Source organism: Saccostrea cucullata, unplaced genomic scaffold (genome assembly GCF_032062105.1).
Source record: "Saccostrea cucullata isolate Sc308-1 unplaced genomic scaffold, CSIRO_AGI_Scuc_v1 ctg1837, whole genome shotgun sequence".
Classification (NCBI taxonomy): Eukaryota; Metazoa; Mollusca; class Bivalvia; order Ostreida; family Ostreidae; genus Saccostrea; species Saccostrea cuccullata.
In genome coordinates, this window is record NW_026930802.1 from 391690 (window position 1) to 417004 (window position 25315).

A 25315-nucleotide genomic window follows, 5' to 3' on the forward strand; every position below is an offset into this window, starting at 1 on the left:
AACAAAATACAATCAATCAATCAACAATTGTTGAAAAATTAGAAAAAAAATTATCCTATACTTTATTCCCATTAGAAAAAATAAGTGTTTTAAAAGGAGAAAATAATATTTACATTGCTTTATAATTCCATGATCAGTATGTACTGGTCCCTGCTGACAAAACGGGCAACAACATTGCCTTCGTTTATGAGGCAAAATAAATAGGAATTGTACTCATGTTATCGTTCCTCCTACTCACTTCGATGATTTTATAATGCATAGTGTATGAAGTGTTTCCTAACACAGAAGAAAACACCATAGAACACTTCCAATTCCATCGTTTGCTTATAAACATTTGTTAAATTGTACATTTGTTAAAAGAGTCTGCATTTTAATTTCACCTTTAAAAAAAAGTCAAAACTACCGTTACAGTAATTTCTCAGTTATAACTTGTAGTTTTCTTAATAGATAACATATGAAATCAAAACATAAGGTAATTCAATTTCCCTTTGCCTTACTACAATGTTAAAACATTATATATATATATATATATATATATATATATATATATATATATATATATATATATATATATATATATATATATATATATATATATATATATATAATAAAATACTAGGCATCCATGGCAAAGCACAATCAAAAATTGCACGTTACATAGTACAATCTTAACAGTTCTTCAGGATTGAGATGTACATTTTAGTGAATGGTGTATTCAAAGAATGATTAATCAACAACATGAACAAAGTGAAATGTTTATCTTTCTATATCTGACATATTGTAATTAATATTGGTGAGAAGACAAAAATTCTATTCGAGTGAAATATCGCATACATACCACATGATTGGCACAGACATTACATCAACTATGAAAAATGATAGTAGCAATCTGCTCAGTATAAGCATATAAGCAGTAACATACCAATGAAAAGGTTGAAAGTAAATGATAACCAATTGATGTATCAGCGTTCTATGAAGGAGTAATAAAAAGAAAAAGAAAAAAATACATTTCATCACAAAAATCATCAAAATATGGATGACCATATACAAAAGATCAAATATCTTATCGACGCTAATCGAACAGGTAAACGGTGTGTTTAGATCGTACACTACTATACGGAAAACAAAAGTTGCGATGAACATTATCATTAAGGCTTTGATTACATTAAAGATAAGTAACTTATATGTAAAAATTGATTTTTTGAGAGGAAACGGATAAAAAATAATGTATAGACATGAGCAAAGAAACAAACAATAGTAATTAAAAATTGCTTCCCCCGTTTGATTCGAAATTATTTGACAGACTATTCTAAGACTGACCATTAGAAAACTTGTTTTCTCTAAGAAATATAGGAGTAATTTTTCAGCATACAACCCATTTCTTAAAGATGTGCTTTCAATTCCTCCTAAAATGACAGATTTTTCTCCGTTACAGAGGATCATTGTTAATCTGACCAAAAAAATAACAGAAAACTCGTTCATATAATCCAAGCACCGAAAACGAAAATTTTGATAATTAATCACAGCAAGTTGCTCCTTCTTCTCAACAGATTCTACTTCTAAACAATCATTGAAAACTATTCTCAAATAAAACCACAACATGACTGAAATGAAAAGTAAGACCAACGTAAACAAAAAGCATTTTTCCCTTTTTATAAAGTTCCTTGTCTTTGGGCAACCTAACATATTTTCTCCTCTCTCCAATTCATTTTCATCTAAAGAAAGAGAATGGGTATTGAAATGGTCGAGTGGAAGAAAACCCCTTTCACATCGTATTCGCGGATCTCCACCGTGCTGCATTAATGATTCCATAGCATCAAGACATTCCGAAACATTTGTCATCCTCATTACCATGGAGTGCAATGGAGTATTTCCATTAATATCAATACAATTTATGCCACTTCTAGAGCTTACTAACATTCTGGTAGCAGAAGGTATAAATTTAAAAGACACAAGAAAAAGTAACAATCTTATTAACTGGTGCAAAAATGACATTTTTCCTTCATGAAAGTGGTCAAATTTACTACTCAAAAGCGTTTCAATCATATTTCTACTGCTTGTTAGATGAAACGGTGTTCTCCCCCTGAAATCTCTTTGGAACGGATTAGCTCCAAATTTTATTAGAATCTTGGCAGCATTTACGGAACCAAATAATGCTGCTACATGAAGCAAAGATAGACGCAGATAATTTCCGTTAAAATTTGCCAAAAGATGTGTTTTGGATACAATTTTGTGCCTACCATGAAGTCTAGTGCGATAAAAGCTCTTCCCACTTTCGTTGAATACTTTTTGTATCATCTGAATATCATTTCTGTGAATTGCCTCACATATTTCAACGAAATCTTTCCACACAGAACTTCCCGAAGTGACTGCTTTTATATGATTTAAAAACAAATTCAAGGTGTCATTTATTAATCCCTTTTTATTAGATAAGCTGCAACGAGGAAATCCAATAACAAGATCATTTTGTCCTCTGTCTGAACCTAAAAGCATCTGAACAATGTTTGAATTCTTATTTAGCAAGGCCTCTTGAAAACAAAAACTTCTGTCTAAATACAAGTCAAAATAAAGAAACTGATCATAAATTGAAGCGCCATAGCGCAACAAAACAGACACAGCTTGTTCATTATTCCTCAGCACTGCAATGATTAGTGGCGTTCTTTGCTGAAGATCAAACCTATTTGCATCGCTCCCTTTGCTTAACAGCAAATCTAACATTTCAATTTTACCAAACCAGGTTGCTACAAAGCAGGCAGTCCAACCCAGAACCTCATCTTTCTGTTCAATATCAGCTCCGTTTTCTAATAACAAATTAGCAATATCACAATTATTTGTTTTTGCAATTTTACACAGCAAAGGTATGCCATAGCGGTCGCAGGATTTAATCTTTCCACCTTTGCAGATGAGTAATTTGATGATATCTAAATTTTCACCTAAAACTGCCAAATGTAAGAGATCAGTAACCACTGAAATATTTTCATACAATTGTATAAAGATATTCTTTGGACTTTGACAAATGTGATAAAATAGGATATAGCATCCTGTGGCAACTAACCACTCAATAAATGTGCTCTTTCTTCTTTGCAAGACCTCTAGCAAGGCAAGTCTGTTTGTGTTTGTAATATTTGCGGAATCCTTACCTATCTGTTGCATTTTTTGTGGTAACGTGTCTGAGCATGGTAATTGTTTCAATTTATTTAAAGAAATATTGCTTTCTTGGAGGAAAGTAATAAAGTAATTCACGAAGTCTCGGTTTTGTAGTGGATCACTCAGAAGAACATCTCGAAATTTTCCGTCTACAATTTCTGCCAGAGTTCTTTTCGAAAATGATCTATACAATGAACGCTCTATTATTAAAACATTGTCATCGTCCTCATGACATTTATGAATTCGAACCCTTTCCAGTATAAATTCGCGCTTACAACAACTAAGCATGATTTCTGGATAACATGAAGCAAAGTGATAGGTAATTGATTCTTCCAGTCTATCATGGATGAACACAAAAGGATCGTCTGATCGGACAAATGAACCCGAGACTGATAAAAGTTTTCTATAAAGACGTTTTCGTGGAATTGTTTCTGATACTTCACATGCGCGTAAAATTTTGAAGAAATCATCTTTCCTTGGTAAGTCACAGGTGATATCAAATATTTGCTGTAGTGTTTTCTTTACAAATATCACGTTCAACACCAAAGCACAATATACCTCATTATTTTTCTTTTGTAGGCGGTCTAATTCTTCTCGAAAAATGATAGATGGATTGTCAAAAAACTTAGCTTTCCTTTTGAAAAATTCAGAATTCGAGAAAAACAATTCACATAACAAAGGAAATGCATAATTACAACGACAGATCATCTCTATTTCCTCTGTACCAATGTCACCCTGTCTGTTTTGTTCCAACATGTATTTTGTAAAGATTCCTTTTCTTTCATTAAGAGATAGCGCTAAATCAATGGAACCAAGGTAAACAATAGTTGAATTAAAAACCGCCGAAATAGAAAGTTCACCAATTTCCTTTTGTAAGTTTCTTCGCAAGGTACATATCATTTTGGCGTCTTTACCCTTAAATATTAATTCAAGCCGATTATTTGTTTTTTCCCATAATTCTAGGGCGATGTTATCAACTTTGTATTTACCAATGATATCATCGATAATAAAAAGTTGCTTTCGGCCACTGAATCTCTGGAAGAAAATATCGTTAGCAGAGCTAATGGGAAAAATTTCATAGCCTTCTTTCTCGAGCAGGAGAGATACATATTTCATTGTTGCTGTCTTTCCCGTACCAGAATTTCCTACAATCATAACATTGTTTTTTGTTTTGATCTTCTCCAATACTTCCTCCGTACCCCTGGTTTTATAGAACACTTCTGTCTCAGTCTTCCATTTTTCTACTAAGTTCATCGTATTTTCTAAGGAAACAAAATAATTCATAATGATTGCAATTACACATACACACATCTACAGAGAGAGAGAAAGAGTTAAAAATACACATGTATATTGTTATGTACTTTATATAGAGAGACTTTTTGGTGAAATTTTAAACAATATGTTTGATATCATTAATGTTTATTTTATGTCATTATTATCGCTCTTTGTTGTAATGTATAGATGTCACTTTAATTTAATCACGTGATCATTATAACTTGTTTATAAATAAAAACCATACGTTTTGTTAATTTGTCAATCTGTTGGCTCACGTGGTCCTGAATAAGAACCAAAGTTCCTGGATAAGGAAAAAGATCCCAAGTGAAACTTCGGAATAAGGCAAACAGATTTCCTATTCTTGAAAAGATTTGTATGCGCCCGGATCGATAGATCTAGGGCGTATATTGTTTTTGTCCTTTCTGTGTCTGTCTATTTGTCTGTTTATCTCTTTGTCTGGAAACTTTAATCTTCACCGTAAATTTTAAACCATTAAAGATAGAGACTTTTTATTTGGTATGCATATTCCACTAATAAAGCTCTTTGAAATGACACCAAGGGCAATGACCTTGTTTCCTTAACCGTGACCTATATGCTAAAATTAGCCTTTTCATTTAAACTTGAAAACTCGCCGTAACTTTTGAACCATTTAAGATAGAGAATTTAAATTTCGTATGCGTACTCTACCAATTAAGTTCTTTCTTGTGATAGCAATGTCAATGACATTGTGACCTTGACCAATATGCTAAAAATAGCTTCTTCTTTTTTAAAAAAAAACCCTTTATCATCACTTTTGAATCACGGGAGATACATATAGTTACTTCATCTTTTATATGCATACTCCACTAATCAAGTTCTTTAAAATTACTTTGTGACCTTGACAGTGACCTATATGCTAAAAAAAGCTTTTTCGAACTTTGTTACCGCCGGGCGCATAGTGTTTCGCAAGCACATCTTGTTTTCTATGTAAAACTTTGATTTTCTATTGTGGTCCCGCCCTACCCCTGGGTCATGATTTGAACAAAATTAAATCAACACTACCTGCAGAGAATGCCTTGTTTTTCTTGAGAAGATTTTTAAATATTTTTATATACTGGTATACTTCTATGTAAAAATTTGATGGACCATTGTAAAGGAAAAGATACAATGAACATGTAGGTTAAGACCGGTTTTGGCCCTTGCATTGATTTGGGTCTTTTGAATTAAATGTCCAAAATGGACATATCCTCCTGCTAGGTTTTTCATGGAAGGTGTAAAGCCTGAAGTCACTAGTACTAGCATTTTATTGACCTTAAAGTTGTTAAAATTTGAAAAATTAATAAAAATAGGGCGCAGCCTCATAAAACATCAATACTAATTTAAATATCGTTTTCCTGCATTGGAGGTTGGCCTTTGTTTTAAAGTAAGGAAGCAATTCTTATCCAATTTTCCTGATCATTATAATTTAAAATTTCAGTCTCATCCGAAGAACCCGTCTCAACGTCTCACAAGGGATCCGAATTCGCGAAGTAAGGATCGACTCCTTACTTCGCTACTCTAAAGCAGACTTTCTGACCATTCATAAAGCAGATGAATTAATCTTTCTAATGGGAACATTTTATTTCAAAATTCTAATAGCTTAAATTTACCTCTTAAGTTACGATGAAATTGCAACTCGTTTTTCAATTCATGGACTTCCTGTTGAATCCTGCATAGTAACTCCTCTTTATTTGATCCTTCCAAATCAAACCTTTCAATACCATGAACAATGGCGTCAGTTTCTCCATCACTTATTTCACTCAAAGCCTGTAGTGGAATAAAAGCCCGAGGCATATGAAACAATCGAAAACACCGATACCCAATACCAGCCTAAACAAATACGAGGGTTGTTAAAAAAGTTAGAGGACACATTGAATTGCGAAAAATCTTTTGTGAGCTGTGAAGTTTGACCTATACTGTAGACGTCTTTAATTTCGCGTGTCTAAAATTTCACGGTTTGTTAGAAAGTCACCTTTCACGGGGTTTTTAATTTCACGGAGAATCGTTTGTAAATATTCAGGTTCTATGACTGTTTCTAGGTAGAAATGACGTGTTTTAAGTTCGCGGAAAATTCTTTAATCGTGAACATAGTGAAGTTAAAAACACCGTAATGTTTTCCACTTCTACAGTATCTGATAAAGAATGATTGCACTTAGTGTACAAAACATGGCCCGCGATAAATTGCGCAAAAATAAGGTATAGAAAGTAGCCTAATGAAATTAATAGAACAATTCTTCAAGGTCTATATCGCAACTTTGCAAAATTACAGAAATTAAAAGTGAGTAAAATTAAAGAACGGGGCTGTGTTTTGCAAAAGGGGTCAACGCAAATCACGAATCTCCATTGTTATTTAAAGTTTTCCCGATTTATAGAGCTGGAATACATAGTGAGCGCATGCTTGCCCAAATTTCTCAAAAGGACAGAAGGTGTAAAACTGTTGGAAATTCAACATATGTAAGAGAAAACTTTGGGCAAGCCTGCGCTCGGGGTAAACTTTTTGAAAACGCCGTCAGTTTTCTTCACAGTTTACGGGTATTCACATGTCATTAACCTCATTGTGACCTGTTTAATATTCCAATTTACCACGTGATCAAATAACTTTGTGAATACGAAAAATCAATAAACTACGTAGTTGGAGATTCCGTCGAAAGGCGTCCAACTTAGGCCGTTACATGTACATGTACATTTTCAATTAATCAACCAAGAACTATTTCTTTTTTGTCAAGTGTTTAAATAGGGTGATGGAATATTAAATTGGAAAAATGTAACGATATTTTATTCTTAGTCCTTGGATTAGGGGACACGTTTGGAGGCTTAACGAGTGTCAAAGATTTAGCTCCCATCTTCGAAGTAGCATCATTCCTCAAAGTTGCTTTTGACTATAAAAATATAAGGACACGAGGTAGAAGTACGTAGATTGTTTAGCACTGGCATGGATTTCTTACTGGTACATATACCCCCCCCCCCCCCCACCACCAAAAAAAAACAATCGCACATACAATTAATAAAAAATTTTTTAGTGATAAAATATCACCACATGCAGCATCACAAAAATTACATTCCGTACACCATTATTTGTAAGAAGTATTTACTGTTCCTTTAAAAGAACGAAGGGAGAGAGAGAGAGAGATTTAAAATGTCAATACGGCACTCATCTTTTAACTGAGGTATATGGTTTTATATGTCTCTGATTTTAGAAAATATAGAAGTTTTTCTTAAATTTATTTTTTTTTCCTTTTCCGTATACAATTAGGCTCAGTTTATTTAATTAAATGTTAAATTTCCACCTAGAAACGACCACAAATTGAGGGATCTGGATTTATAGGGATCATATACATCTCAAAGATCCTCCCAAGTACCATCTTTCCTTTAAAAAAAATTGGTGTAATTCTTGAGAAATTCTTTGTGTTTATTTTTCTGTATACAGTTTGTATTTTGTATTAAATTCCAGGAGACATTGTAACTGGCTAAACATTACATGTGTAACGTGTGCCCAGCCGAGCGGTCTATATATTCAATTGGACACGTACCCGGTTACACCCGGGATTTCTGCAGTGTAACAATTTAAACAAATGATTTGTATTTTGTCCACTAGGACACAAACTTACTCAATATATTTACGATGATTATTTCAACAATTTACCTAATCAATATATTTACTACGATTCGCAGAACAAAATCAAGGGACAATTTGACTCCGGACCACCTGTCTCACCCCTAACCAATGTCCCGGACAACTGGCCCAACCAAGGGTCCAGGTTACTAAACCAAAGGTCTCTAGTCAACTGGCGTCTCCAGTTCTCTTTGGCACTAGGGTACAGACTTATTCAGCCTTTATTTCTAATGCCAGAGCTACTGAGGTTAACCAGTTGACGCAACCTATACAATAAGGCTTATTCAGCCCTAAAGTAACCTTATGGTGACTCGGCTTATTCAGCGTCGTCACTTTATCACCCTTACCTGGCCACTTCTTTGATCGTCTCCCGCAGCTAACATTCACTGTATGGATTCTAAGATGGAATGACTGAATCTGTCAACACCCGCTATATATATAGCATAGGACTGGTCTATTTCATGGTAGGGGAGACAGGTCATTCCAAGTCAAAAACCCTAACATCCCTTGTTACACTGATTGGAATAACCCTGATTCATTACATCACCCACCCCTTAAAGTCATACGTCCCGTATGAAAACAACAATTCAAGGGTAACAAATATTTATGTAGTTTTTTTTTTTTTCATTAAATGCACAGAATATCTTTCTGAATGTCAACAATAATCAAACTCTAAAGCAGTTTCTTCTTTTCAATCTTCTTAATCTGGTTCCCATCTTCAACCCACTTGATGACTACTTTAATACTCTCCGTGAAATACACTGGGTCAGTTTGAGACTCCCTGTGTTCATGTTTTGGTTTTTCCGGGGTTGGATCAGAAGGTGTGGCTTCTGTCATGGGGGTAACTCTAGCTGGTGTAAATACTGGCAACGGTCTGGTCGGTTTACGATAAAGTCTACCTTCTTCTCTCTTGGAGTCATCACCACACGGAAGTTCCTTCTCATTCCTATCTGCGCCTCTTTCATCTTCACTCTCACTTTCACTTATATCCTCCGGGAACACCCCTCGAAGATCTCCTGGATGTTGCTCCACCCAAGATTCACTTTCTGACAAACCCTCCCCATAACTTTCCTTTTGGACTACATCTTGCTCGCCGCCTTTTTCCTTTTCTTCCCCAATGTCATGTTTCCTTTTAAGATGCCTTTTCAAGTTTTTGGACGTTGTGGAATTGAAATCACAATAATTGCAAAACAGCAGGTCTTTGCTACATTTCCCGATGTGGTTGGACAATTCCTCATCTCTTATAAAACGATATGGACAGAAAGGACACTTTCTTCCCTTATTTACGGTTACCTTTGTCTTTGGCATTGTAATCTATGAAAAACAAAATAAAAACAATATTAAACTATCTGTTCACAAAGAAAACTTAATATTAACGATACATATATGTTTTTCTAACAAATTAGTTAATCCCTGACATAGTCTGACATCCATTTTGGTGGACGTCGTTTCCTTTTTGTGAGATCTGGCGACCAAATATTATTTTGATCATCTGATTCTATATTGGTTTCTGACCATGTCTCTTCCACTTGGTCACTTGTATTCCCTAAGTCGTTTCTTTTATCAGAGACCTTATTCTCATTTTCTAGACTTCTCTCATCCTCTAACTCAACAACTTTACTAGAACTTGATTCTCCCCTCAGTAACTGAGGGTGCTGTTTTCTTATCCTGTCTACGTGGACAACCTGCTCTCGACCTTTTTGTCCACAATTAATCTTGTAGGTCAGATCAGAACATTTGCCTAGGATGGTATAGGGACCATGCCAATACGAGGTCAATTTCCCTGATCTGCCTATTTTACGAACCGGAAAGTACATAAGAACATTATCACCGGGGGAAAACGTTTCAAAGCTAAGCTATCTGTCATGATATGTCTTTCGACGACACATCTCTTGCTTAGTTGTTTCCCGTACTATTCTGTGAGCTTCTTCCAAGCGTTCCTGTAATTCCCAAACCCATTGGCTTCTTGGAGTGACTTTCACTTCTCCTGGCAATTCGTACATTAGATCTAGGGGTGTACAGGTCTCTCTACCTAACATTAAAAAGTTCGGTGTATAGCCTGTGGTCTCATGAACTGCAGAACGATAGGCCTGCATAACGTATGGGAGAGATTTATCCCAGTCAGTCTGGTGCTCGTTTACGTATGCACTAAGCATGTTTGGAAGAGTTTTATTGAACCGTTCAACCATCCCATCACTTTGAGGGTGATAAGGGGTTGTTCTGGTCTTTTCAATGTGTAGTAATGCACAAAGCTCTTGAAATAATAGACTTTCATATTGCCTGCACTGGTCCGAATGAAGTATTCTAGGCACTCCGAATTTTGCAAAGACTTCCTCTACCAATATACGAGCAACTGTTTGTGCCACCATGTTAGGCATGGCAAAGCTCTCGGTACACTTGGTAAAGTAGTCAGCGACTACCAAAATATAGCGGTTACCCCTCTCTGTCTTTGGCAATTCTCCTAGAATATCCGTGGCCACTCTCTCCATAGGAATCCCAGATTCCACTATCTTCATGGGCGCTTTCTTTGTAACATTCGGACTTTTTCTCTTGGAACATTTTTTACATCCTGCAACATACGCTCTTATGTCCTTTCGGCAACCAGGCCAATAGTACTTACTTCGCACTCTATCAAGTGTTTTCTTGTGACCTAAGTGTCCTGCCCCTTTGAAGTCATGGCAGAAATAAAGTACCTTCCTCCTCTCGCTCCATGGTATTATAGCTTGAAAGATAGGACTGTCTTTTCCAGGAATCCACTTTCTGCACAGTAACTCATCTTTGATCAGTAACAAGTCCCATTGTCCTACAATATCTCGAACATAAATACTTTTTCCTGCTAGTTCTTCGGATTTTGGTTTCGTCCCATCCTTTAACCATTTGATAACCAATGCAACATCTTCATCGTTTTCTTGAATATTTTTAAGGGACAAACCATCTGACATTTGGGCACCATCCTCATTTTTATTAATTGCATGTAGAGCCCCTGATTCCTCTTTTTGATCCCATGCAGTAAAGAAACCACATTGCTTGCAGGGTATCCTACTCAGGGCATCAGCATGCTGGTGTTGTGCACCTGGCCGGTGTTCAATTAACATATCATATATACTCAATACTTCTAGCCATCTAGCTAGTTGGCCCTCTGGGTTCTTGAATCTCAATAACCACTTAAGGGAGCTATGGTCCGTTCTGATAAGAAATTTTCGTCCCTCAAGGAAATGTCTGTAAACTTTTACAAAATGAACAACTGCAAGGAGCTCCTTCCTTAGTGACGCAATAGCTTCTTTCACTCTTGGACAAGGTACGGCTAGCGTAAGCAATGACTTTCTCATGACCTTCTTGTTCCTGAGAAAGTATAGCCCCAATAGCATCTCTGTTGGCATCCGTGTCAAGGATAAACTCTTTAGTGAAGTCAGGGTGTCCAAACACTGGGCTAGTTATAAGTTTTTGTTTCAGAGGTCAAAAGCGATCAGGCAATCTTCGTTCCAGACAAATGGTCTCCCTTTTTCAGTCAACTTATGTAGGCACTTAGCAATCGTTGCGAAGTCCTTTATAAACTTCCTATAATACCCACATAAGCCAAGGAAGGATCTCACCTCCGTTGCACTTGTTGGTACAGGCCCATTCTTAACACTTTCTATCTTTTCAGGATCTGTCATTATTCCTTCTTCAGAAATAATGTGGCCCAAGAACTTCACAGATCTCTGGAACAAATGGCATTTCTTGGCTTTTAGTCGTAACCCAGCTGATTGAAGTCTGTCAAATACTTTCTCTAAATTGGTCATCATTTCAATGAAGGTTTTACCCATGATGATAATATCATCAAGGTAAACCAGACAAACCTCCCATTGTAATCCTGCCAATACCATTTCCATTAATCTTTCGAAAGTGGCTGGTGCACAACAAAGTCCGAAAGGCATCACTCGGAACTGAAACAAACCCATACGTGTGGCGAAAGCCGTTTTATGCTTGTCCTTTGGATCAAGTTCCACCTGCCAATACCCGGAAAACATATCCAGAGTGGAAAACCAGCTGTATCCTATGGAATCCGGATAGGGCCACGCAGTTCACTATCACATCATCGCGCCATCGAGGTTTGAGTCGATGGTGCGATGACGCGATAATGCGATGACGATGAAGCGATGGTGCGATGACGATGAAGCGATGGCGCAATAGTGCGATGACGATGATGCGATGGCGCGATAGCGCGATGACGATGATGCGATGGTACGATGGGGCGATAAAGCGATGAGGCAATGGCACGATAGCGATGCTGCAATGGTGCGATAGCGATGATACAATAACGCGATAACGATGAAGCGATGCTTTATCGTGTCATCATCAGTGCTCTATCGCACTATCGTCATCGCATTATCGCACTATCGCGCTATCGACTCTTTTGCGCATGCGCCATTGAGAATAGAAATGGCGTCAGGTAGTGAAGATATGAATAGAATATATATCAGAAATAGATCTTACTGGGTTAATAAACTTCATTGGGCATTAAAATTGACTATGTATTTCTTGCCAGACATATAACTAGTTAGAAGATTGTAAAATATAGTTTGATTATCAAGATAAGTTCAACAATATACTCTTCTTGTGACTGATGTAAAAGATATCGAAATCCGCGTGATCTAGATTTTGGCTGGGGGGGGGGGGGTTAATACTGTAGATTGGAAAATAATTACGATTGATTTAGTTCCATTTTGTTCGCGGATCATCTTTTTACCGCAAAATTAAACCCATTGTGAATGCTATCACTAAGTATTAAAAGCGAGTAAATGCTTAAACGAAATTTGAATTAATTTCTTGCATCGTGAAATCAAGGACCTGTATACTAGTATATAGGTCTCTGGTGAAATAAATAGCATCGCTATTGTACTTTCTGAGAAATCGTGAAATTTTAGCACCGTTAAATACAGTATTCACAATCAAGAAAATTAAAAGCAAACACAATACAAAAGTCTTCCTCCCTCTCTCCTCTTGGTACATGTACTTCGTGTTTGTTATTTAAAATATGATTATCATATACAAAATTAAAGTCAGTTAATTATCACTGGGCAATCAAATCTTTGCTCTAATCTTAATTACTAATGGTAATACACATGGAAGCTCTTCTGTATGAAACCAAAGAAGAAATATATTTTCTTTATTATCGTATCCGTTAAAAAAATATTTTTGAATCTTTTCATCAACAAACGCCATGTTATGCAATGACTGCTGGGAATGCCATCCTATCTATATAGTCGATAGACCGATGGTGCGATGACACGATGTCGATAGCGCGATAAAGCAATAACGATGACACGATATAGCATCGCATCATCACTATCGCGCCATCGCATCATCGCTATCACACCATCGCAGAATCGCTATCGTGCCATCGCGTCATCGCATTATCGCTTCATCGTACTATCGCATCATCGTCGTCGCGCTATCGCACCATCGCATCATCGTCATCGCGCTATCGCGTCATCGCTTTATCGTTATCGCACCATCGCGCCATCGTCATTGCATTATCGCGACATCGTACCATCGACTCAAATCTCGATGATGCGATGATGCGATAGTGAACTGCGTGGCCCTATCCGGATTCCATAGTATCCGGACAATTGTTCTAAGGATTCATCAATCCTCGGCAGGGGATAGGCATCTTTAACTGTACAAGCATTAAGACGTCTGTAGTCGACACAGAATCGGAAAGTATTATCCTTCTTTTTCAGTAGTACAATCGGGGAGGCCCATGGATTTGTCGAAGGTTCTATAATATTGCACTCTAGTATCTCATCAATATTCCTTTCAATTTCTATTGACAAGTGTGCAGGAGAACGGCGAACGGGTTGTTTTATAGGTCTTGCGTCTCCCGTGTCTATCCTGTGTTTGACAATATTGGTTTTTCCAAGATCATTGTTACTTTTTGCAAACAGCGATTTGTACTTCCATAGAAAAGATTTCACTTCTTTTGCTTGTTTCTTTGTAAGATGCTTTACAGATTCTTGATACAGATTTTCTATAGCGGGCCGATCTGCTGGTTCACCGGCATAGTTTAAGGTAACCTGTTCAGTTTCTTGAAATGTTCCTATCTCTGTGTTCTTGTACACCACCTTTGGTTCAGCCTCCACGTTCAACAATCTCACTGGCACAATATTATTCTTCATTGGTTGAACACAAGTTCTAGCAGTCAATGGCCTATTAGCATCTTCTTTTTCTCTTGGTTCTACAATACCTTGGGTCTGTAGATACTCCTCGTCAAAGGTACATATTTTCCCTGGTATAATAAGTTCACTCCGGGGTGGTATGCTGACCGTTTCTTCTGCTACAACTCTATAACATCCAATTTTTCCTTCATACACAAAAGGGATACTTTCATCCTGATGTAACAAAAGGTGCCGTTTCGCGTCTATTATCATATCGAAACGTCTGATCAAGTCTAATCCCAGAATCCCTTCTACCTGAAGATCAGCTACCAAGGCCAATGTCTTTATAGGATATTTTCCAATTGCCATCTCGATATTGACTCTACCTTCCAACTTTAATTTATCACCATCTGCAGTGTAAACTTTCATTCTAGGTTCTTGGATTTCAAATCACAATTGGTCTTTCACCTTGTCCCATAAAGTTGTTGACAGCATTGTAACCGTAGCCCCTGTGTCTACAAACATTTTACCCTTAACACCATTTATCATTGCATAAATGAACATTCCAGCTTCGTTTGAACAAGAACCAAGTTTGTCAGTCAGCTGTCCATTCAAACCCTTATCACTGTTTTTCCTTTTGGGATCAGTACCCCCTGAAGTCTTCTGGCTATAATGTGCATCTTTCTTGTTTTTCTCTGGACAATTTCGCTTAAAATGTCCCTTTTTATGACAACTATAGCATTCCATCATATCCATGCTTTTTCTGGATAGAGGTGACTCTTTGTAAGACTTTCTATCCTCTTGGCCTCTGCCTTGTCTGAGCTCTTTAATTTCCTTGGTTATGGCTGCCATATTTTTCTCCACTGATGACATCCAGTTCTTCATTTCCATATTGAAGGTTACGTTATTTGTAGTTACCTCTTCCCTCAATTGGTGTTGAAAACCTTTGTACCCCCTTTTGTCTTCTGCCCTAAGATATGCCTCAAGTTCTACTGCATGTTTAATGGCCTCATTTAGATCTTTTGGGCGCGCTTGCTTGATCCTTATTCGCATGTCTGAGTCAGGCAAGCCATCTAAAAATTGTTCCATGGCCAAAGTTTCCCTGACCTCAGATGGTGCTTTAGGATAGGCCAATTCAAGTTTGCCAATCTTCTGACAGTATGGTCTCTCTGGCTCTTTTACGCCTTTCCCTTGGCTGAACTCTGTATAATTCAGTTTGGTTAGGAGGTGCAAAACGCTCTTCGAGAGCCTGTACAAGGTAATGATAATCAGTGTTGTCACCTGGCAAGTTACCAAGAACCCCTTGAGCCTGACCCCGAAGAGATGCTGCAAGAAAAAAGCCTTCCTCCTCTTCTGTCCACTCATTAAGTTTACTGACCGTGTTAAAATGAGTCTTATAATCCAACCACGATCCACTGCCATCGTAGGTTGCAGCTTTGACTTCCCTTCTACTCATTTTCTTAGTTGCAATCTCTTGGACGACTGGTCTACGGTGACGCCTGTATGTGACATTACCAATATCGACTCTATCCGCCATGCCCTCTCTGTTGGTTTCATCATTTTTATCCTCAATTTCCTCAGGAAACCTTACCCTCGGAGGACAGATAGAACTCGGTCTATTTGGCTCGCTATCTGGAAAATGATCAGCCAAAGGACTCCTGGGAACAACAGACGACGGACCACTGGCAATACCAGAGTCGTATCTACCGCGGTTCTCATATCCTCGAGACCTTGGTGTTGAGTGTATGACACTTTCGTGCTGCCGAATATTTGATTCTAGTTCTCTGATTTCTTCCTTGAGAAAAGTCAGTTCCCGATCTAACTGATCAGCCGACATTATGAACAACAAAACAATGTCCCCAAAGTTTTATTATTTAACTAAAAATAACCACACGCTCCCTCTTCCTAACACTGCAGAAATCCCACCGCTGCCACCAAAAATTCTGTAACGTGTGCCCAGCCGAGCGGTCTATATATTCAATTGGACACGTACATGTACCCGGTTACACCCGGGATTTCTGCAGTGTAACAATTTAAACAAATGATCTGTATTTTGTCCACTAGGACACAAACTTAATCAGTATTACGACGATTATTTCAACAATTTACCTAATCAATATATTTACTACGATTCGCAGAACAAAATCAAGGTACCACCTGTCTCACCCCTAACCAATGTCCCGGACAACTGGCCCAACCAAGGGTCCAGGTTACTAAACCAAAAGTCTCTAGTCAACTGGCGTCTCCAGTTCACTTTGGCACTAGGGTACAGACTTATTCAGCCTTTATTTCTAATGCCAGAGCTACTGAGGTTAACCAGTTGACGCAACCTATACAATAAGGCTTATTCAGCCCTAAAGTAACCTTATGGTGACTCGGCTTATTCAGCGTCGTCACTTTATCACCCTTACCTGGCCACTTCTTAGATCGTCTCCCGCAGCTAACATTCACTGTATGGATTCTAAGATGGAATGACTGAATCTGTCAACACCCGCTATATATATAGCAGAGACTGGTCTATTTCATGGTAGGGGAGACAGGTCATTCCAAGTCAAAAACCCTAACATCCCTTGTTACAGTGATTGGGATAACCCTGATTCATTACACATGTTTTCAATCGATCGATGAAATGCCTCGCCTACTCAGAATATTTATGTGACACAATTGAAACCTAGGTCGGACAAGCGAAAAATTCCGGAATTAACACCCAGTATATGGCTTTTTTAATTACCATTTATAAAACTAAGGCACTGTTTTCAATGTGAGTTTTTGCAAGTAATACATGTATACCACAAAGATAACAAAATATGAGTTACGTGTGAAAAATAATTAACATTTGAGTTAATTAGACAAAGTTAGAGGGGTCCGAAAAAGAGACCACGGCACTATGTTTAAGTGGAAACATTCTTTCCTACATTTTGTTTATTAGTCCATTAACCAAAATCTTGAAAATTTACAAAGATTTTACTATGGTGTCATGGGATTCATGGAGCAATCACTTGACGTAAGGCAACGTGACATCCAGATTTCAACCCGTTAAGCTCTGTCGCAGTTCTATAAATCTTTCATTTCTTCAGATTTTTCTTATCTCTTTTCTACTTTAAAATTGAATATCTATATCGAGACATGTTACTTTTCTAATATAATGTCTTTTGTACTGATTCGGATTGTACTGATTCAGATATTATTGACATCTTTAAAAAGTATTTGTAGTTAATCGAACAGGTATGGAAACTGCGCAAAACCATATAGGCACAACGTCCATGCGATAAGGGGGTATTGAAGAATCGATGAAGTTAATCATTCAAAATGTTAATCCTTCCATTCTTATAAAGCTACAACCATTTGAAAACCTTTGTCCTTTATATGTGTAGGAAATTCCCAGCAGCATCTTGAACATCTTAATCTATTTTTAGACATTTTCCTGTCTGCACACATAATTTTTACGTAGTGCAGTGCCCCATGAAGCTCAATGACGTACCGATTATTAGCTGTGTTTTTTACACGTTGATCATTTATAAATGGCTATAAAACAGTCATATATATACCCTCCAATTAATTTAAAATTTCTCCCAGTGACGTTTCATGAATATTTTAGGGACAGGTAAAATATCGTAAATCTCTTTGCGCTACAATTGTGCAATTTTTAATTTTAATAAAATGTCTTTTGTGATGTAAACCTGCAAAAAATGTAGCATATGCTCCCTGAAGCAAGTTTTATCAAAATAAAAAAAGCTGTATACTTTTCAATGATCACCGGAGAGCAACAAATTTTTGTATATTTATTGGAAAATAGGTTAAGCTTTTATCTGGAAAGTTTGACCGGTTTCGTAAAAATAGTGCGCTCACAGTAGTAGAACTTGTCCGCGAACTTTTCTAACACCCTTCGTATTTAAAGAATCAACAACATTTCAAACGTCGTTTAATTATATACAATGAACTCACAAAACGGTCAAGGGTCATTTTGGCCCTGCTGTTCTCAGATACAGATTTAAACAAATTAGAAAAAGAAATAGGAACAATTCACATGATACATATAATCAGTTATTGTGGAGTGATAGTCTACGAAAGTGAATCCTGATGCATATGTATCCTAGCTAGCGTAGTTCCATCAAATGTATTAACATGCATGAATTAAATAAATAAATATATCTTGAGAAAAAATATCTTACCACTTTTAGGGAAGACCATATCTTGTTAAATGAGTTTTCATTAATTCGACTTTTTGAAGGATGAGATAGTTTGTTCCTGTACACCTTGATTCTGGTCAAATTTGCTCCTAGGGAGTTGTCGCTGTCAGGTGGAAGTCTATCCCATCCGGTAGTAGGTTCTTGCACAAGCTTTAAGTTTCGAAGAAGGCATATCATCAAGGTAGTGTCAAAGTCGGTGGAAGAAGTTGCTAAAAGAGCATCCGAAACAAAGGGTTAGGCATAAGTACCTTAAGCTTTTTGGTGAAAGGGGATAATAAAGTTTTTTATAAAGTTTTTTAAAAATGAGCCACGTGATTTTGGGAAGAAGTTAATTGAAAAGTGTCAAAGGCTAACAAAAAACACCGACAGTCAGGAAAATAGTTTGATCAAAAAGGTCATAAGAGCATTCTGCTATGATCAGGTCCAGTCCAAAGACTATTTCTACCTACGTAGGTATTAATAGCTACCTACTAGGTATTTAAAGCTACCCAAAGTAGCTATTTTTACCTACTTTCTGCTTTACTTGCATTTTGTGGCTAAATGCAGGAACGGCGCAACATGGTGAGAACAAAATTTCTTGATACAGTCACACTGATGATGAATATGACAAAAATTTGGGAAAAAAATGAAAACTTCGTGTATTATCAATTTTGCATAGAAACTAATGTAAAATTGCCGATTCAGGAAGTAATCATTTTTTGGCGAAAATTTTGTCTTATTCATCATTAGTGTGACCGTATCAAAAAATATGGTATTCACCATGTTGCGCCGTTTGGTCTTTTGGTCGCAAAATGCAGAAATTATATAAAGTAGGTAAAAATAGCTACTTTTGGTAGCTTTGAATACCTAGGTAGCTATTAATAGCTACGTTGGTAGAAATAGTCTTTGGACTGGACCTGATGATAAACTAAAAGTTTAAGAATTTACCAACAGTCCAAGTACATACAATTAGGTATCCTTATTCAGGATGAAGGTATTGATATTGAAAATGTAACACGTTTAATTTTTTGTCGAAATAATATAAGAAAATAAAAATCAATTTACTTACAGCAATCTAAAACACGATCTAGTATTGGAAATCATGATATTATATTTATGATAATGACCATACGTATGGATGCATCATTTCTAAAATATAGGTGAGGCTCCCTATATGTTGCATTAGAGTAAGTATTTTAAAAGCATATTTTGTTTAATCTCAAACCTGTCTTCTTCGAAGTCGGTACTGTAATTGCTGCTGGTATACTAAAACCCGGAACACCTTGTAGAATTCCTTGCTGATGTACATTGATGACCTTTTTACTAATAAGATTTTGAATGACACTGATATTACTGTTGAGAATTCTAGCAAGGTCAGCTTGAGGAATAATAACATCAAAACGTTTCCTTACTGCCGTCGGGGCAACGTATTTGATCAATACATCCAGGATCCAAAAATTTCTTTCTTCTTTAGAAAATCTGTAGCTTTTCTTCTCCATCGTGTTTCTAGTTTATTTATAAAATATTAAAAGAAAATGTCTTTATGCCTGCATTGCATTTATTGCCACTATAATCGATCGATATCTATAAATTGATACTACATTTTTTAATCAATGGGGATTTAAAGACCTACATTTGGTTTCCAAGGTCCACGCTTTATTTCACAATAGATAAAGGTGAGAAAATATATAAATCTAAGAGGAAACGATAGTTACTTACAGTGAAATGTTCATATGTCATAGTTAAAGATACACTATTTCTAAAAATATAACATCATTCTTCAATATCTAAAAACATCCATACACTGCACTTATATCATATAAATATTTAAAATCATTATATTAAAACAAACTATTTCTTTTGTTGATTATATAACCTTTTATCTAATACAAGGCACTTAAACACAACTTTAAAAAGTATTGTAATTCATTACCTTATTCTCTTTCAGTTACTTCTTGTCTAATAGAATATTGCCACGTCTACACTCCATTTCAGCACAAGATATTTAATTCAATCTTTAAGTTTAAAGTTTACGGACTAAATAAAAAAACCCATGCTGTATAGATATGTATGATGCTGTATTTATATATCCGGAATACTAAATTTGGCGTTTTCTCGAGATGCATGAAATAAATATATTCATTTTTGTTTATTAAGAGTTGATAGTGATGTTTTTATTTATATGAGCACCACAAGCACATACAATGTATCTCACATTTATGAATCTATTAATCCATAGTCTTCCCATTGACACATGAATCTCATTTACTTAATTTATATTGTAAAGTATTTTAGGTGTGAAAAAAAAATTACCTAAAAAATTCAAAATATTTTTATTCGAGATCACTGATTCTAAACCTTTTATAAATAATACCTAGGACCATTTCACACTAAGTTTGGACTTTCAGTAAGGTTTGACATTCTCGACATTACTGAAATTTACACAACTTTCTTCACTGTATTCACAAGAAACATGGAATAGAAATTCGAGCAAATGTCAATTATTGTATGGAATAACCAATTACATTGTCTCATCCTTCACAGAAGTGGAGCTTAAGTCGTCTCATCATATACATTGTCAACAGCAATTTAAAGTTCCTGATTTCTAACACAATGAGAATCTATTCGCCATTTCAGAGGCGGTAAACATGTAGCGCCGAAAATACAACGCCTCATTTAAAGTCCAAACTAAGCGTGAAATAGCTATAATAGGCAGAAATAGAAAAATATATTGAACGTGCACATAGTGAGTGAATATTTCTCGTGTGGGAATCATTCTTAAAAAATTACAAAACAACTTAATTCATATAACTAGGGAAGAATTTGCTTGAAATTCAATTGTATTTCTTGATTCACTAAAACTGTAATTGTTGGGTGGTGGAAAAAATGAATGCTACGGAAACTCCTTAAATCCTTTCAGAAAATATCCTGTTTAATTGTTGAATATTTTTATAACGAATTTTATCCATGATAATAAATATTGGAATTTGTAATGACGAATAACATTTGTTAGAGTAGTTGTTTATATAGATGGAATTGGTACAAAGTAGTTCAAAATCTTGATTTCACTGATGTCTTTTTTTTTTTCAATGAGTTCTGAAATGTGATAAAGTTGACTTCGATTACCAAATGAATTCTATCAATAAGTACATAGTTTATATAAAAATGTAACAAATCAAAGTTATCATAACTAATTCAAAGACATTAATAAACTTATTTCGATATATTACAATCGCTACATCAAAAACAGAAATATATGGTTTAAATGTCCGAAATGGATTCCTTAGAATAGTTAAAATATCATTTACAACTAGCTCTTGGTGGCGTCTTTTGAGTTTTATAGTTTATTAAAAGCCTTTATAAAAACCAAATAAAAGATATCCGCTCTATTTGCCATGCCTGTTCAATACCAGCACTGTCATTTAAACTCAATATTGTGTATTTATATTTCATGCAGTGGTATACAATTATTTTTAAAAAACTGGTAAGAATCGACAGTGTCTTTTTGAAATGATATTCATGGCAGATTTCCGTTTAAGAATGATCGAGGATCATCTGACCTTCTATAGAGAGGGTATTTATAGGCAATTTTCCTGTTGTCCAATATATTCAGTGTTGTGAATAGATATTGTTTAAACCATGCATTACATAAATAATAATATATAAAACATTTGTTAAAAACATTTCTCTTCTTAACGAGGCTGAGGTGTGGCAGCCATTTTAAGACTATTTTTTATCTCCTTTAAAGGAAGAGCTCCATATAAAGATATAAAAAATGGTCAAATTTTAAAACTAAAATATATGAATTTTTTCTTTGCCAAATGATAGTTGACAACTTAAGATACCGTATGTAAAAAAATAAGTTAAATCTGGTGGTTAATTTATGATTAATTTGTTGACCCCCCAGCCTTCTTAAAAGATCCCAAAGAAATTAGTCACATAAACATTCCTGTGCGACATGGAGTATGTTTTATGAAGTCTAGATTTTTTAAGCATATTGTAACCGCAATTTGATGAAAATATAGAGAAGTTAACTTCAAGAGAACAGCACAGTTTTAAGTTGTCTTGGACATTTGGTAGATATTATCAGAGAAAATACTGGGTTTTTTTTTCCAAGCGATGCTTTTTTTTTTAAATTTTCGCAGCTTTCATCCTTACTAGTCACTGCCTTGTCAAAGATCCTTCAACAGTAAAATGGATACCTGTCCTATTTGCTTTGAACAAATTAAAAATCCTCACTTCTGCAATCCATGCCGACACATCTTTTGTTATAGGTGTATTTCCGCCTGGCGAAATGGTACGTGTCCGTTCTGTCGAGAACAAATAAAATCATACAATCGTGCCCAGCAAGGATCCTCGACTGCTGCAGGTAAAATATTAAAAATTTGATGCTAATACAAAAATTTAAAGAAGTTAAGAAAGATACTAATATGCTCACCTATTCTTTTAACAATTCTTAGTGAATTATCCCATTGTTTGTGATTGTACATTACAATAATTGTAAAATACAAGCCTCGGAGACCAAACATCGGAATAACCTTCCACGATGGGTTATTCATTTAAAAAAAATATATTTTTTTTAAATTATCGTATAATATTTTAAGGATACACAAAAGGCTTTTCTCCAAATTTTCAACAATTTTAATATGTTTTTGCTAAGAAAGAGAAAACACAGTTACTCACTTCTTTAGAATTCAAAAAATACTTGTTGGTTATGATTTTATTCTATTACTTATGAATCAAATACTGTTCTGTTTTGCAAGCACCTGGTTTAGCCTGTGTTCATCAAATATGCAATATATCACTATGACCACTTACAGATTTCTTTAGTAAACAAAGGGACATTACCATTAATTAAACTACAGATAGTCTATTTTTAGAGATTTAAATGGTCATTAAAGATCATTTAGTAGGAGGTATAGGACTAAGTTCTTGTCATTTTTTCTGGGAAATATTTTTTAAATCAGATTTGAATTCGTTATACTTAATTACATGTAAAAGCTTTTCAATACAAATAATGAACCTCCCATTCTTACGAATAAGTATCTTTAAGGAAATATAGATATTAGTGACAGATATTCAAAGCTGAATCTCCATATCATGTAATGTATTTATTCTTTTATAGATTTTATTTTGTAATGATGATAAGTCCTTCACTTAAAAACTAAGGAAAGATTGTGATCCCACTGTGTGACGTATAGTCCTTCAAATGAAACCGTATAAATCGAGATCCCGTAACACAGTAGGTGCTGGCATAAAAAAAAGATCCCTCCCTGCTCAATGGTCCTAAGTGCCGAGTATAAATGTGGGACAGAAAAATGCAGCTCTCCATACAAGCGAAAAAATTTAGAGAGAGACGTTAATAAATACATAATAATTCAATTAAAATTAGGTTAAGAGAGTTTGGGGTAATAGCATTTGAAGACCTTTTGTGCATCCTGAAATGTATGAAATTTCCTTTAGTTAATATGATGATGGTGTATATGGCTTTTACTATAACCCTATAAAAATTCCCCTTCTTCTTTTGGTAAAGAATTGTATTAATTGACTGGAAGGTCTTTCTGATAAATGCATTTAATAATTAATTGTCATAAAATTAACTAATTACACTTCAAAGGTGTCTTGTATCTTTAATAAAATTATATGTAAACCTCTTCACAGAAAATACAACAGACGCACCGAACTACGCTGAGAGAAGCAAAATGCATGTGTTTATCCTCATCCTTGTCTTCATCCTCGTCGACATCCCGAGTCCAGCAGGATTCTTGAGATCCGTGGTGTACCCTCCATACCGTGATATACTTCTTATCATATGGGAAATCTTGTACATTGTTTTGAATACCATCTTTATGCCACTGAAAAGTATTTACAGGTTAATTGTTGAGATTGTGATCTTTGAACTATATGACATTTTATTGCAGCCCGGAGGACCGGGCTGCTCTATACATATAAGTTTAAGTGTTGGTGTATGGGGATTGGGATGGGAGTAGTTATTTAGAATCAAAAGTTTTCTAAACATTGAAAAGATTGTTAATCAGAATGTTCTTTCCGTTTATAAATTACGAGATACATAATATATTTACTTCCATAAAGTGAATCTATAAAAATATATACGCTTTTCATATTTAATATATAAAGTTGCTTATCATTTACTATCAGAAAAACGACAGGTCCCTTTTTTAGAACATCGAATTTTACTTCTCGGATAAAAACGTACTCTGCAAGTTCGTGTTTTATATTCAAAAATTGAAAATTAATACATTTTTAAATATAGGTGATGCGTGTGTCTAACTTCAATTTATATGTTATGCAGCCAACATTTACTTGAGGAATTGATCAAGTTTAAAATGGTATCGTTTTGATTGATTTTTAACCGACTACAAGTTTTCAAAATATTCGCGACTATCGTCTCCATCAATTAGACGCATGCCTTTTCACACATATCGAAGCGGTTTGATGATCAAGACTCATTTTCATTGTTTACTTTGTATATTTCCCGGGCGACAATTGATGGTTACATCAATGTTTTCTTGTTGGCTATTTGTTACATGCCATTGGGTATCGGTAGGATCCTCTTGAACTTTCCTTTCAGTTTCTACGAGGGGTTGAAGACGTACTTTTTTGATTACAGTTGGTCGGCCTTATTCCATAGAACAGTCCATCTTTTACTAGTTATATTGCTGATAGATTCTGCTGAACAAACTATTTGGTTACGGGCATTTGAAAGGATTCAACTTAAAGCCAGATTCTGTAGAGTGTATAACAGAATTCTTGAACGTATAGAACGTATCAAAAGAAACCCCTGACTACTACGTTCGAAGACAGAATAAATATTGAAAACTATATTCATAGCAATACATGTAGTACAGTTTAGTATGCAAATGTAATAAACTTTGGAAAGACAATACTGTTTATTTCATTAAGACAAACAAACAGAAAAAAAACTCAATGTATTT

The 25315-nt window shown here is 35.5% G+C and overlaps 2 protein-coding genes across 2 annotated transcripts; one reads left to right on the forward strand and one right to left on the reverse strand.

Annotated features, from left to right (window-relative positions):
- Positions 1 to 1382: 1382 nt before the first annotated feature.
- LOC134230148 (uncharacterized) lies at positions 1383 to 19861 on the reverse strand. Its single transcript, XM_062711925.1, has 5 exons — positions 19585 to 19861; positions 18363 to 18589; positions 6051 to 6207; positions 1525 to 4409; positions 1383 to 1406 (listed from the first exon to the last, which is right to left on the reverse strand). Exons 1-5 carry the CDS (start codon positions 19856 to 19858, stop codon positions 1383 to 1385), a joined length of 3567 nt encoding a protein of 1188 aa, XP_062567909.1. The 5' UTR covers positions 19859 to 19861.
- Positions 19862 to 22531: 2670 nt separating this feature from the next.
- On the forward strand, positions 22532 to 24899 carry LOC134230135 (uncharacterized). Its single transcript, XM_062711911.1, has 2 exons — positions 22532 to 22728; positions 24021 to 24899. Exons 1-2 carry the CDS (start codon positions 22554 to 22556, stop codon positions 24347 to 24349), a joined length of 504 nt encoding a protein of 167 aa, XP_062567895.1. The 5' UTR covers positions 22532 to 22553; the 3' UTR covers positions 24350 to 24899.
- Positions 24900 to 25315: the final 416 nt, after the last annotated feature.